General features: G+C 40.3%; 1 protein-coding gene across 1 annotated transcript in view; it reads right to left on the bottom strand.

The window, feature by feature from the left end:
• Nucleotides 1–14,273: 14,273 nt before the first annotated feature.
• Nucleotides 14,274–16,442, bottom strand: part of LOC113409647 (cadherin-13) — a 746,582-nt gene continuing 744,413 nt past the window's right edge. The window contains exon 14 of the mRNA XM_026663796.1: nt 14,274–14,820. Within this exon, the coding sequence (XP_026519581.1) occupies nt 14,813–14,820 (8 nt within the window). The 3' untranslated portion in view covers nt 14,274–14,812. The remainder of the gene's footprint in view (nt 14,821–16,442) is intronic.

The following is a 16,442-nucleotide window of genomic DNA, read 5'->3' as shown; positions in this document are numbered from 1 at the left end:
TTCCCCTGTTATCTTTGTATTAACAACCATTTTTAATTTCATTTTCCTATTCCTTATTTTTCTGCATCTCATGTGTTATATCCACTCTCTGAATTCATTATTGGGATGCCGTTTTTCTTGTGCTCAAACAATTTGCTGTTAATGATAAACATTTTAGCGCTCGCAATTCAGAACCAAGTCATGTGTACCAGCCACAACATTAATATTATATATTTTATACTCTGCTTGTGTTTAATAATTTCACTTACTGCTACAAACAGATCCAATCAGGGTTGTGACGTCTCTTGGTCAATTTTCAGTTAAAACTGTTACCTTTATTTTTAAATGGATCATGCTGTGAATGTTTTACAGGACACTTACACAGATACAGCAAATAATTTCTTAGAGAATTTATATGCTCACCCTGAAATTCTTGTCAGAGACGTGATTAGACAAGCTTAATTATAGGCAGCATGACAAAGTATGTGTCAGGAAAACTCAACTCTTCTGCCTGCATAAGCAGTTTCAAAGGACGAAGGATGCCCTGCCAATCACACTGATGTTTCAGGTATCGCTTGCTGGTATTTTTTAACCTGCATTAAAAGTGTTTACAAATGGGACCGTTTCATGAACAAGTTTAACATTTAATCAAGATGTGTTGAATTTAGATACAAATTGAAGCTATGGCGGGGGGGGGGGAAAGAATAAAAATGCATTGCCACATCAAGAAAGAAAATGCGAAAGTGACAGATTAAGTAATTTAAAATGAAGGTAATTGAGGATGAATACGGGGGATATTTTATTTTATGCCTGAGCTGGATCATTGGTCGAAAATAATCACTTAGTGCAACAAAGACAATAATCCAGAAAGGAGATGGAACAGTAAGTTAAAAGGGAAGGCAATCGGATGAGTAATAGAGTTAAGAGACCAAGAATGCAGTGATGCAGGGATGGTAAGGCAACTTATTTAACACTGGGAACAATGGCAACTAATGGTAATTAGCACTAATGTGAACACATTTTCTCCTCATAAATCCATTCGTGATGTCAATGAGGGTTGCCTGCATGTAGATTCCGGGAAGAACATGGCCCTAATCCGCTAGCAAGAAAGAAGGGAAGAGCACCACTGAAAGAAGAGGGCAGAAAGAGAAAGGAACCAAAAGGAAGGGGAAAGGTTTCAGGGGGGCAAATCAAGAAGGATGTGTCACTCACTGGGTAGTGTATGTTTCAGGTCTCCGCTGGGCCCAATTTGCAGAATATGTGAGTCTATCACAGACCCTCTTAGAGAGCTTGAATTGCAGCCGCTTGTGCATTTAGCTCTGGAGGTTCCTGGTTCAATCCCTGTGTGTTAGCCAAGATGGCGGTTGTCATAGATGCTCCTTGTAATATGAAGGGTGTTATAGCTGCAGCACCTTCACCCCTGTCTGGTCTCACTAAGGGCACCCCCTCAGGTGTTAGGCCCCTGGCCTTCAGCTCCCTCAGGGGGGAAATCTGGCTATTCTGCCATTCTTAGACCAAGCCCTGGGCTATAGTATTTGTGTACCACTCATTCAGCACCTGCAAATCTTCCCATCAGGAACTGTGACCAGTGGTTAAAACAGGTGACCAGAAAGTTTTCTTAAAACAAAGTGTTGTTTTCTTTTAAAAGTAGGAACACAGCAAAGCACATCAGAAAAAGGATTTTAACTCAATAAAAGATCTATCTTACCTAAAGCTTACCATACATCTGCAAGCTTAGGAAGGCTTAACTACTTCAGATGCTCCTGCAGGATCTGGGTCAGACTGTTCCTGATGAACAGCTCCCTGACAACGACTTCCCACATCTGGACAGAGAGAGAGGGTTTTTTTAACCATACTTTTTGATCTGGGTGTTCCCAGCATTGGCAAAACAGCTGTTAGCCTGGAAGTAGCATCTTCCTATCTACTAGACCAGGTATTCTTTCTTAACCTTCTGACCCGTTTACCAGTTGTTGTTTTTTCTGGTGCCATTGTGTTGACTCTCTCCTTGTTTCATATTAAACTAAACCACATATGCGTGTAGTAAACATGCCTGTTACCCAATATAGCTATACACTAATATAGCCAGCTCATATGCAGTATTCATAAATTATTGTAGATCATTCCCATGTCCTTCACACAGGACAATGAGCAGTCACATACCTAGAAGACAGGAAAGGTTATTCTGAAGTTTGCAGATGTCGCTTATTCTGTGTTATTCACTCATTAACTCACATTTGTTTGGAGGGGACCCCCTCAAAAATTACTCGGGTCACCTCCTCCCGCTCCCCCACATTAGATACATGTACCAGTCCCAAAGCGGCGTGGAATGGAGGGCAGAGCCACATAGGTGAGCAAAGCTTGAGAGTGGCTCAATTCAAAAGTAAAAGTCTTCTAGTTTAATCGTAAGATACAAATATACTAAGCCCCTGTTAGGGTAGATTCTGGAAACCAGAGAGTTAACTGCTTAAAAGAGCTGAGATGACAAAAGGCGGGTAAAGAAGTCAGCGCAATTTGGCTCGGAGTGTGTGTGTGTGTGTGTGTGGAAAGTACAACTTGTGAGTGAGCTCTGTCTGGAAGCCAGCTGCGATAAGGCTGTGAATTGATCAGTCATTCAGGAAAACAAACAACACACTAAGCTTCCAGCACACATGCCAGACATACGAGTGTATGGTGAACGAGCGAGCTTCTGGCTGATAACCCCAAATATGAACACGTTTACCTGCAGTCTCGGAGGTTCATTCACACACACAGGTTCAGGTCTGCTTAGCCTGGCAGCCATCTCTAGACACTAGTGGGTCATTGTAATGGCTGTTTCCTCTCCACTTGGCAGAGCTACACCACGTTCTTCGTAAAGGGCAATACTCTTCAGCCTGGGAGAGTTACCGGAGACCCATGGAGCTGCTGAACATTTACATTAAATTTTAATTGGAGCTTCAAATTTGCTGCAGCTCAAGCATTATGCCCTTAATCACTACATGAAAGCTCCCCCAAAAAGGAAAAAATAATTGCTGCATCTCAGTACATTCTAAAGAACTTGTTCTCCAAAGGACTCATACCATTAAAATTCCCAAGTAATTATTTAAATACTGTAACGTTTGGTTAAAACCCCCACACAGAGACAGACACCCGCCCCACCCCCAAACCTTTTGTAAAGCTCTTAATGGTTCCCAGGTCTAAAAATGTTGGCCATACATGTTAAATCTTCACTGCTATGAGGTCTTTTTTTCCTAGCACTATTTATTATTTCCTTTGGTTCAGCTTAGTTTCTTTCCAGTTTCTTATTTTAAAAAAAGCTATTCAAACCTTTTCTACAAAATTATAAAATCTCCAGATAATTATTCAGATTGAGAACCTGAATAAATAATAATGTGACCGCAAAATATTTTGTTTTTAACTAGCAAGAGGGTCTGAGTTGAGAGTCAAATGCTTAACTTTTTCCTTTTCATATAATTGAGGGTCTTCTGAGATCCTGACTTTTAAATGCTAAGTCATTCAGATTCTCTCTTTTTCGTTATTGGTAATTTTGCCTTGCTTTGAGAAAATTGGTTTTAAATTAGTAAACTGTTTAGCAACCCCTGTGATATGTCTTGGATGATGTGCAAGGAATCACGCTGTTCTATAAGAGCTGCAAATTGAGTGTCACTTTAAGACTATTGCATTTCATTGTACAGGTGCCTTGGAAAAATACTTGTTATTTTCTGTGAACTTGATGTTATTGTTAACAGTCTGTTAACAGGCCCCCAGGAGCTTTCACACAGTTCAGTTCACACCTGGACTTTGCAATAGTTGCAAAAATTTACAGAGTTCAAAAATGTCTAGGAGACTTAGACAGCCACACAAAATGTTAATGAAGAGAACAGAACAGAAATCTGAGCCAGGTTTAGAGTGTTGCCAGACTTCTTCAATACTACATAATGTTGTCGTGAAATAACCAGGACTTTCATCAGTCACAGGCCAACTAGGATTTTATTTATTTATTAAAACAAAAGTGGCAGACTGAAATACAAGGAAAGGTTTGGAAGAAACCCATTGGTTTAGGCTGATGGCATATGTCTTTCAAATTAATTGGTGTCCACCAATGGGTTTTGCTTCAGATAAAGAACTTTCATGACGTAATGATCCACCAGTAAGATTTGAAGCCTGATTCTCCATTGCCCTACAGTCATTTACATCCATGCAAAGTGAGAGTAAAATGCTAGCAAATCAGAATGGTTGTGGCTTGCACTCACTTTGCATTGGCGTGAATGACTACACAAGGGGCAAGGCAGTGGAGAATCGACCTTCGGTCTTCCAAAACTTGAAAAACCTCTAGCCAGCCAAACCTCAGATCCAAAGAAGAATTTAGACTTCAGAAGCGTTCAGCTTCAGTACCTTGGATTCGAACTCACCCGTACAACTTTGGCTTCTGATTCAAATACCTAACCATAAGGTGCCATTTTCTGGTTCCAATCTGGCCTGCAATGGCAGAAATCTCATTAAAAACTGGGAAAGCCCATGAGGTTCCCATCGTTCAAGATGGCAGACATCTCACATGATCAAAATTTTTGTGAAAATCGTGCACAAGCACCAACAGTGCCATCAAATCGGATACAGAGCTCTGAACCAGAATCTCCATCCTTAGAGGTTTTTAAGGCTCGGTTTGACAAAGCCCTGGCTGGGATGATTTAGTTGGGGTTGGTCCTGCTTTGAGCAGAGGGTTGGACAAGATGACCTCCTGAGGTCTCTTCCAACCGTAATCTTCTATGATTCTATTAACCCAAATAGTTCATCCTAGCTTAAGCCTATGCTGGACCTGGCTGGGATCCTTGTCTTTGTAGCCAGTCTCTGGTTGGAATACTACCCTTCTGCTACTTAACATTTTGTGTGATGCTTTTACAGGAAGAAGTGAATGGAGGAAGCTCATGCTCTCAATTCATGATATGGCACCTTTCCTCTAGCAGGTTGACTTTTGGATTAAGCAGTTTTGGAGACAGTATGTGAGACTGGAATTCCATCTCTTTGGAGCTTTGACCAGTTCTTTTTCCTCACAACTATCAGAAATATATGTTTCATAAAAGTCCAGCTTGTAACCAACAAACATCTTCTGAATCAGAAGAAATTGGCCAGCTTGTAAGACATCTTCTTGAATCAGCAACCCTTACTGAGAACAAACAAACAGGGATCTCCCAAAGCTACAAGTTGCTACACAAACTGAGAAAGGGCCCAGAGACTAGGCAGGCTGAGAGCCTCAGATTATTCTTCTTATTCCTAATGTTTCAACTTTATTGGAGGGATGGAGAGAAGCAGGAAGCCAAGAGATGTTCTTTTACAAATCCAAAACTGAACAGAGACTTGGGTTTAGTTCAGTGGATGAGTAAGAGTTTGAGCCACTTTGCCCATCTCTCATTAAAACCCCCCAACAAACAAACAAAACAAAATGACCCCTCCAAAAAACAAAATCAACCCCACAATCTGGGGTGTCCAGCACTTCATTTAGAACCAAAGAACCAAGCCCATTGTGTGATTTTCTTATGTAACGACTTGCTGGGCCAAAGTGTGATTCTCTTATGTAATGACTTGCTGTCAGCAATCCCTGCTTCCATCCCAGTGTATATCTATGAAGCTTCCTCACATAGCCCAATTCCCATATTAATTAGTGTGCAATGCAAATTAATTCCATTGTATTACTTTTTATTTTCCTAATGAATTGAGGTCTTAATGAGCACTCGCTATTTAACACGAAAGTAACAAGAGCCTCACATTATCCTTTTTGTGAAATTGAAGGGTATGACTTTTTTCTAAAACTGTCTTCTTTGATTTGAATTACAATTAATTTTAATTCATTTATTTACCCTTGTTATAGATTAGTGATAGCTCAGTCAGAGGAGAGCATTTAAAATGCACATACTCCTCTCATTTAGAGTCGAAGCAAGAGAGGAGGGCACTTTTTGATTGTCCCATTTAAAAAAAAAAAAATCTTGGATTGCCCCAAAGGATGGAGCTATGTGCAGCAAAATGTTTTATTAGCTTCTTGTTCTCAGTGTTTATTTTACTAAAGAACAACGTGCAGAGTGCCAAGGAACATGAATTAAGAGACTAGGAAAGGGATGAAGACCAGGAGCTGTGTAAATGGTCACAAAAAGCTACAATTAAAAGTAGGTTTATCATTGAATTGATACAATAGCAAAATTCTGATGGCTCTTTAATGCGAAGGAATACAAGAAAAATTACTAGAAATCAAAGCACATGAATTAAATGATAGGGTGCCTTAATGGAGAGGGAGATGGAAAAATCAGATAATTCTGTATTTCTTTTGGGGGAAAATATATAAACATATTTTCAGCTCCAAGCTATATTGATTGCTCACTAGCTCAGTGATATGTCAGGGATGGAATACCTATCAGAACTAATAATCAGCAAGGTGGGGCAAAATTAGGCCATTTTTTTCCTGCTGTGCCTTAAGGAAAACATAGAAATTAGGGACTGAAAAGATTGATGCGGCCCATCTGGAGAATACAGTGTAGGAAAAATCCTATATTAACTGGAGGATAGACAGGATGAGCCAACAGGTTATTCCCTTTACCATCTCTATGGGCTGTACGCAAAGAGTCTAGTTTGTCAAATGTTTATAAAGAATAGAAGGAAATGATCAACCCCGGGGTGGGGTGGGGAGGTTCAAAAAGTGCCTAAAGGGTGTGAGAGCACAAGTCACATTGACTTTTCCAAGGGACAAAGTCAGTGGAACTTGTGCTCTTAAATCACTTAGGAGCCCAGGCTGAAGCCCGGTAAATGGGCAAGGGACTCAGATCCCAACCTCCAGCCCGAGCGGGAACATCTACACAGTTATTCTTAGCCTGGCAACCCAAGCCCCACGAGCCCAAGTCAATTGACCTGGGCTCTATGACTTGGTGCCGTGAGCTTTTCTTTGGTGTGTAGACATACCTGTAGGTGCTTTGGAAACAACACAAATATTTTTTAAAATTCTTCATCTTTCCCTTTCTTACTGAGGATATTTGTGTTGCACCTCTACCCCCATCATTGATACCTGGCACATCAGCATCTAATGTAGGCAAAGTCTGATGACAACTCAGATGGGTCAACAGTTATGGGCCCCAATCCTGGAAAAGGTCAGCATCTAGATGCTGCCCAAAGCCTCATTCTTTGGGACAGGCAGACATCTATGCAGAGCTGATTGCAAGACCGGGGCTTTGGTTTTCAACTGGTTCAAGAGATTTCTTTACGTCGCTTCTTTTGCCTGGTTGGAGACTGAGCCCTTTTCAAATTGACTAAAGCATTTGGTGGTACCTGGGATGAAGTCCTGGCTCTCCTGAAGGCAGTGGCAAAACTCAAGTTGACATTACTGGAGTCAGGATTTCAGATTTAGAGCTGTCAAGTTAAAATCCCAGTGGGTATCCTAGGCCCAGAACATTTAAGGCCTAGAAATTCAGGACTTTAAATTTGGGGGTATGATTTTTTGAGAGTCTCTGCAATGGCATCATGGAGTTCTGGAGTGCAGGAACTCATGCTGCTATTCTGACCAAACTCTCCTTCCAGGCAGTCCAAGAAGATCTATGGGATGGAGAGTCCACCCTGTGCATGGACCAAGGGGAATGATCTGGCTCTGAGAAAAGGCCTCAGAAACGACCCAATACTAACAATCTGAACTTTAATTCTCTTGACGCTTTGGTAGGAATGATTCAGCAGAATTGCAGCAGGTTGAGCCCAGCACCTTAGCATTATCATTTAAATATATCAGGCTAAGAAAAGACTGTGACTGAGCAATCAATCCACACGGTGGGAGAGAACATTTAAGGGTTAGAGTCACTGTAAGGTAATCCCAGTATGGTAACTTTATTGGTAAACCCCTTCCATGAACCTCCCATGAAGCTCCCCAGGAGAACAAGAGGTTAAACCATCAGTAAGATGCACACAGCAGAGTGAGTCTGAGCCCATCTCTTGCCAACTATATTATAGAAACAAAGGCATGGGCAATTTTACCGTGCATGAGAATTCCGTTTTCTGGGTCATCTTTGGAGCTCAAGAGAAGCTACCAGTACTTGCTGGAGGACATCATCTTGGTACGCAAGTGGAGCAGGGAAGCACTGCTGACATACAGCACTGCACAGTGGCAGGAATCTAGTACTGCAGCTTCCCGTAGCGTTCCCTGGTGAATCTGCAGGAAGCTGACTTATGGTTTTGTTGATCTTTTGTTCAACATTTGATTTTATCATGGGTGGCTTCTCTTGGTAGCCCTTAACTGCCTGCTGATAGAAGAAGGTGATGAGGGCTAGTTGGCTGAAGCCAAAGGGTGGTGAAGCCAAAGACCGATGAAGTTTCTTTGCAGCACGTAGCCAAGAAATTTGCTCAGAGTGATGTAACAAAATTGGGGCTTTGGCAGGCATAATCCTTAACTGAGCTGGTGTATGCAAAGTAATCCACTCCTCCCGTCTTATGAAGTCTGGTGAATGATCTGTAGCCTTCTTCCATTCACTACACCCACCCACTCTATGGCCATTGTATGACAACAAACAGCTCAATTCATTGCCTTAATGAGGTGAATTGGGGGAGGAACTTCAGGGGACAACGCCAGCCTCTTCCTGGTTGGGGGCCTGAGGTGGGCCAGACATAAAATTGGGTGGGCTGCGCTCCCCCCCACCATGAGGTCCACCCCCTCCATGGCCCCTCCCCATGGCCAGGTTGGAGGCTGGCGCTGGGTAGTGTGGGGCACGGGCTACTCACAGCCAGTAAGAGCTGCCCAAGTGGGGCAACCTGGCTCTGGGGCCAGCAGAGCCCTTGGGGAGTAGTGACCATCGGGGGTAGGGGCCTGGACCACAGTCTGGGTGGAATGTCCCACCTGGCCAGTAGCCACCACTCTCTCCACTCTGCCTTCACAGCTGGGCAGCTGGAGAGCAGCAGCTGCTACGGGGTGGCTATGGCAAATTTTGGGGTGGCTATAGCCCTTGCAAGCCTCCCCCAGCACTGCCCCTGAGGCTCTTGCTTCTAGTTTAGCCTGGGGTGGGTTCAGACCCCTGTGTCAGCCACAGCGGGGTGATTATACAGCCCCCTTCGTTCATGCAATGTTGTTTCAGGAAGATCTAAGCCCAGACAAAAGGATAAAAGCCCAGACATCCTTTATTTGAGCATTTCACAAATAAATTACAAGTTTCTTGGCAACCACATCATAAATCAAAACGTTTATTTACACCTCAGAAACAGCAAGCAATTCAGCAACTAGGGCCTAAAGGAACCATTAACTGGAAAAGTAGCTGAATAAAATATTCAAATCCAAACAAAAATTCCTGGTGATGATTGAAGGAGACAGAGTTCATTATGGGGCAAACGTGACGATACAGGAGGTTACCATTGGACGTTTGAATTAATCACACAGCATATCTGTACTGAATTCGCCACCATACACACTTTCATTTTACAATCCTAGTTCATGGGCAGGGCGCGTATGCATGCCCATGCATGCACTGTCCCTTTAGACTACATTCATTTAACCTCAAAACATCAAATACAGCCACTTATTAATGCAGAGGAGAAGCCTAACTTTCAGAGGATGGGTATAACTCCATATAGTCATCCTGCTAATATTGAAGAAAATTAGGATTCTTTCTGTATCCTCCTTCACACTGCTACTGACTTGCTGGTACATAGACAACTAAAACAAAAGGAGTCAGTAAACAAGTATGCATATCTTCAAATTATGTAAATCAATATAAAGAGAGAGAGAGAGAGCGAGCGCGCCGAGTGAGGCTTAAATCAATACAACATCAGAGGTGGGAATAAACTATTTATTTTCAGCAGTTTGGGTTGACCATGCATAACCCATGCCCCGCTTGAGTTGTGTGTTCATCTGTAATTCATAGAATTAAACTGCTTATTCCAAATCCCCATGCTGTGTAGTCTCGCTCTCCCCCTCTACATATCTTATATATAGCTCTATATATGTATGTGTATATCTCTATATATCTACATATATACACACACATAGCAATTGTGCAACTAGTAACTTTCACTGAGAATTTATGTGTGTATTCATTTCATTTGGACATTGAGAAGTTAGCGGTCATCATAACTTGTAGTAACAGCAATGGGCTGTAAGTTTTACACAGTAAAATAGTTATCTGTATCTGCTTTATGTGGACCCTAGCTTTGTTTTCTGAAATAATTTGCAGGTGAACTTCAAGGTTACAAATCACCGAGAGCTAAATGGGAAAGAATTGTTCTTGGTTTTTCTGGTTTTGTTTTTTTGCTACCTTTGGGAGATGTAGCACTTGGACAACAATCGTTTCTACAGATACTGTAAGGGGAATACATAATCCTATATTTTCCCTTGGACCTGCTAGTCTCGTGCCAGTGTCATTTTTTATTATCATTCATCTTTTATTCAACTTTTTTACATGAAATGAGATAAACACATTTGTTAAGAATTTGGCTTCCGGACATACAATAATATGATCTGTGTACAAAACTCTGCTGTGTGATCAAATGGCTAAATGTATTGGTAGAAACAAAGGGGGGAAATTAGCAATCACCATGCTTTAGCAAACTAGTGATGCAAAGGAATGACTAGTGGTAAAACAAACATAACCATAACACACATGCTTCTCTTTTTCTGTAATGATAAAATAAAGCATTTAAACTGGGTCACCTATCAACTGACTGGAAATCCTTAATTTAATAAATGAGATTGTATTACAGTTCAAATGATCACCCAAGAGACCAACCAGACTTACTTGACTAGAAGTGTGGTCATTCTAAATAAAAGTTAAACAAAATTGTACCGGGGACCTTTGGGATACTTTAAAGGGGTTAGTGAAGGAAGTGAGTCATCTAGAGTGTAGGTTTCCCTAAGTTCAAGACAGACCTACCATAATAGATAAATGATTTCCAAGTGTCTTATGACAAGTTATGTTATTTTACTATTTACAGCAGACTGATAAAAGCAATGTGTTGAGAAATGAGATGAAATATCTCAAGGTATAGGGTCTTACAGACATCAGGCCGGATTTTCAGTTTTTTAAATCCTGAATAACTCTGGTCAATGGAGTTACTCTTGATGTATCTAGGTGGAAATGTGATGAGAATCTGGCTCCACGTTTATATTACCAAAACATTGTTCCACTGTGATCTAAATCTTATTTGACACCCACCATGAAATTCAGCTGGTTTTCTTTTGTTTTGATCTTCAGACCTGCAGTTACTGAACATAATATACATTAATATATGCACATAAGCATAATGCGAGCACACTCATGAGGTGTATTGACAGTGTTTCAGTTAGCAAGTACACTGAAAATGACACATTCACCCTGCTAATCAACACCATTCTTTGATTAACTTGATAACTGTCATATTGGATTCGTGTTTTACCAGAAAATACAGGGTTTTGAAATGAAATGATTTATACCAGCACTGTTTTGCGTATGCTTCAAAATGAAAATGATTAAATTCAGTGTCTTTCAAAATACAGACAACTTTGCATGTATTACACACACATACACACAGAGAGAAATAAATGTTGTAGCAACTAAAATAGCTAAATTAAAATAATTGATGGATTATGAAAACAGCAAGGATTACCTGAACAAATTTTAAACTTAATCCAACATAAAAAGGAAGAGCAAAAGTTATGAGGTTTTTCTTTTTGATCTTTTCTGATTTTGCATGACATGAAATCCTTCCAAATTCTGCTAGTTCCTGAGTTTCAGGAAATAACATCATCTTGGGCCTTTTTCCCTCATGTAAGGAAACCCATAAATTTTAATGTGGCTTCTCACTTGAATAAGGCTGTAAGATTTGGCCTATTGGGTTTCTTGATAGATGTTCTTTCTTGAATATGGGGAATTGGGAAATGAGGAAAAATATTAAGATGGCAGCTATGTCTCCTCTTTTCGTGCCTAGGATGCCCAGAAGTTAACTCAAGATGGAGCCCTTGGACATATGAACAGGAGAGGTTGGGGACTGAGGTTTCAGAACCCCCCCCCCCAGTTTTGGATGAGAAAGTCAGGGAGGTATTGGTACCTCTGTGATCCAGAGCCTCTACTGGGGGAATATCTCATTTATAACTATCCCTTGTATAGGTCAATTTTTTTGCAATATTATTTGAGATGTTATGCTGCACTGTGGACTCTTATTGCACAGTAAAAGGGTAGGCAACTGGCTTTACCCAGCAGCTTGTCGCTAGGACAGATTCAAACAGAAAAGTTTTATTCCCGGATTTGGGCCCTCTTAGGAGGATCCATAATGTGCTAGGTTCTGAACAAGAAGCAGGGATAGCTTCTCATAATGACTCACGCAAAGCCCAGCCAAATCAATGGGAATCTTTTCACTGGCAGACTTTGAATGATGCCCATATGCTGGGGGGAGGAAGGATCCTATTAGAAAAATATATTTATGTGGAAGGATAGTTGTCATTTCCATTACATTCAAGTGAAGAGTTTAGTAGATCAAGGCATGGGATGCAATTCCTCTTTGGGAAAGATCCACAATGTATTTCGCATTCATCTATTTTCATTTTGCAAACTTTGCATTTAACACTTGTTTACATGTATAAGTGATTGGTGATTATAAAGCAGCAGCATTTGCTTACCAATGCCTGGGGCAGAAGATGTGGAATGGAAGCATGCCCATGTTCAGGTTGGAGTAACATTTGAGATCAGGCACTTCCTGCTTAAAGGCCTGCAGTTGCCTAATGAACCTTTCTGAAATTCTTCTCAAAAGAACCTCCCATTGACCTCTAAGTACTACTGTGGTAACTCAGACAACTGTGATGTGCTGTGAAAGAAGCAAGGTCAGTGGGAGTTTTTCCTCAGTGAGGACTTCAAGAGTTAAGCTCTCAGAGAAAAAAACAGCTTTTTGTATCAAGGCAGTTTATATCTTATCAAGAAAACTAAAAATTGAGGGACGTCCACAACATAAACTAACTTTTTTGCTGTCACCATTATTAATTATTATTATTATTATTACTTTACTTTAAAAGGACCTGTTGTAATATTTGGTATAATACAGGAAGTCAGAGAAAAGCTATTGTACAGCAATTTTTCACCACCAATACACATTTAATATCTAGTGTAACATCATGAAAAACTAAATGTGTGTTTGGAATTTATTTTTTATACTTCCAAAAAGCTTTAATATTGAAACATATACATGATGTGGAAGGTATGTGTATAATCTCACTGTAGTAATGACAACATACAGAATGACCCATAAGTACTGTAAAAATGCTAACCCAAAAATGCAGCTGTGAAGTTCTATTGCATAAGAAAGCATTGTTGTTTAAACTTTAAATAAGCAAGTTTATTAACATATTCTAAGACACTTACCTCACCCTAGTTACTGGCAAGCTCTAGTAAAAGCCACAGTCTGTCACTAGTATATTTTTGTGTGTGTGTGTTAATTTTATAAAAAATTTGGTGTGAGCTTTGATGGATCATTTACAATTTATTAACAGGATCGTCATCTTGATACAGTTAGAAGTTTTTGTTTACCTTACATGCTCACAGAATAAAAAAAGGATTAATATTCATACATAATGAACACCTTTTAATTCAATGTTTGCAAACAAGTGTGGTTATTTCACACACACACAGAAGTGATCTTGTTACTTTTAATTGAAAACTGTGTGTACATGTATATGTATGTGTGTGTATATATGAATATATTTATACAATAGGGCATCTATTTTCCTCACTGTGCTCAGGGATGTCAATGAGAGCTGAGAACAGGCCTTTGTGGTTAGGGAGTCGAAAGAGAGATGATCAATGCATCTGAGAAATCCCTTTACTCCTACTATTCGCATAGGCCTTCTGACATGTAAACATCTACCTACCTGATTGCCCCTGCAGATCAGGCACTAAGAAGTTTAAAATATCCTCAACTGCGCCAGCAAATAATTATCGGCAGGAGCAAAAAGAGAGGCTGGGTTAAAGCCCCTTTAAATTCAGGCCCAGAGTGTCCCAATATTCTAGATAATGACCCATAGTGCATTTGACTGCTTTCAGCCCCCTTGCAAATCACAGCCTCCTTATCTCCCAGGGCTGCTGTCATTGTAATGTGGAGTGAAAAGCTGCTTTCACTGCTGCCTCATCAGTACCACCTGTGGCAGAAGGAAAGAAATCGTGATCGGCAATAAAGTGTTGGGAATTTGCGTCTCTTGTACACTGAGCCTGAGGTAAAAGAAGTGACATTGCGGAGGACTGGCCCTGGCATAGCTGGCACCACTGACGCGGCAATTTTAATGGTATAGTCGCAGTTGCTCTTGCCTTTTGTGTTACACCATTGTATAAACAGCATATGCAATGGGTTTAGCTATGATAGGACAATTATAACTCACCTGTGGCTCTGTTACTCTGCCCTGTTCCTCCCAAACTTCAGGCAACTGTCTCATAAAAGCTAACCCTATTGTGTATCTCTTCTCTGCATATAAATATATATACACACATACATTCATACATATACAAATACCAACCCACAGACAAAATATTTGTTTTTGAACAGTTGAATAGCAACAAGTCAACAGATAGAAAAAAAATGGAGTCATTCTATATTCAGCTCCCAGAAGGTCAAGTTGAGATGTCATGGTCTTTTAACATTCAGTGAAAATTCGCATAAACCTTGCATCTTGCAAGAGAAATCCATTATTGAACAACAGTAAGGGCAGAGGTTGTCAAACACTGACGTACAGTCGGATAGACTAAGTGAGGTTGCAAATTAAACTGAATCTGGAGCAACTGAGGCCTAGTAGTGAAGAACAGTAACTGTAAACTGCGATCTTCAGATTTGATGTTTTCCTTTTCTTGTTGCCATGGCAACTCGGTAGGACAGCTTCAAATGTCAGGAGTTCTTACAGACCTAGGTGATGGGAAATGTGTGTGGTTATTACTGAGCAGGATCACAGCATTCTTTAACTATTCCTTAGGGGAAAAATACATCGAATTACTCATTGGGTTGCATGCATATTATTAAGCAATTGCAGCTAAATCATCCTGGTTCAGAAGCAATTATTTGAAGACAGAAATCTATGGGAGAAATGCCACTTCTGGCATTTAAGGATCTTTAGCAGTGTATAGTCAAGAGGTCTGAGCTCAAAACAGGAGACAGGACCTGTGACCTGATCCTCTTGTACCTTGCCCCTTAGTCAATTACACCTGTGTAAAGTGAGATAAAATACCAACCAATAATCTTTTTTTAACCAATGATCAGTGCAGGAAAAACAGGCAACTTTTTAAAGAATATGCACTTTTTAAAATTATAGTTCTATTGGCGCTTTATGCTCCCTGCAAGCTATGGTTTGGAATAGCTGCTCTATTGATTACGTGGTAGGACAATGGAAACTAAGGATACAGACAAATACAAAGTATACTTCTTATTTTTCCTGTTAGCCAATTTAAAAATACAAATGTTTGCGGGTGTTACACATTCATAGATTCATAGATTCTAGGACTGGAAGGGACCTCGAGAGGTCATCGAGTCCAGTCCCCTGCCCAATGCATTGATGCATAACTCTGCCTTTTTTAGATTGTCACCCTTTACATTGTATCAGAGAGGTGACTACAAAAGACCCAAAGAAGCAGAAGCAGTTAGGATCTGCTCTAACACCCACTGGAGTTAATGGGAGTCTTTCCATTGACTTCATCAGGCATTGGATGGGTCCTTCACTGAACTGAAAATACTGTGTTTGAATTGAGAATGAAAGCACAAGGCTGTTGAAAGGATTCACGTCAAATCACGCAGGGTCCTGATCCTACAATAGTTAGACCCAATGTCAACAGGGCTCCAGGCAGATGGAAGGATCTGCTTCTGTGGAGATCACTGCATGCTTGGGCCATGAAGACACATGTCATACACCCATATCAAAAGAGACGAATGTGTTCACTGAATATGCTTGTCTAATCTATGTTAAATTTCTATTCCTTGATCACCTATTTATCATTTTGCCAGTTAACTATAAACACCTGCAGCCTATTCAAGACACAATGGGCATTATTTAGATGCTGGATTGCTATTTCTGCTTGCTCATTTTTGATTATTTGTTTTGTTCCTTTCAGACAAACTGAGTTTAATATCAGTTTTGATAAAATTGATTTTGTTCTGACTAATTATTTGCTTGTTGTTATTACTTTTGCATTATTTGAATGGAATTTAATGTTAAATTTCACTAACTAGGGAATTACATGCAGCACAACAAAGCAACCCGAGGAAACCTATAACAGCCTACCATCCCCTATGGCAAAATACAAATTACGCAACATATGTTCCTCTAATAAAAATAAGTGGAGGGAAATGAAACAAGAATAAGAACCTGGAGAGAGGCTTTTGAGAACCTACACAATCTCTAGAGCTGAAGAACAGAGTTCAGCCACTGGCTATCTTCTGCTTGCTTTTGTATTCACCTTCCCCACTACTTTCTCCTGAGTTTGCTTAGCTATCATCCATACTTGCTTATATTCTTTCCCAATTTTGAAAACATGCTG

This window comes from Terrapene carolina, unplaced genomic scaffold (genome assembly GCF_002925995.2).
Source record: "Terrapene carolina triunguis isolate 2854851 unplaced genomic scaffold, T_m_triunguis-2.0 Scaffold33911, whole genome shotgun sequence".
NCBI classification, from domain to species: domain Eukaryota; kingdom Metazoa; phylum Chordata; order Testudines; family Emydidae; genus Terrapene; species Terrapene triunguis.
This window is presented reverse-complemented; position numbering and strand designations above follow the sequence as displayed.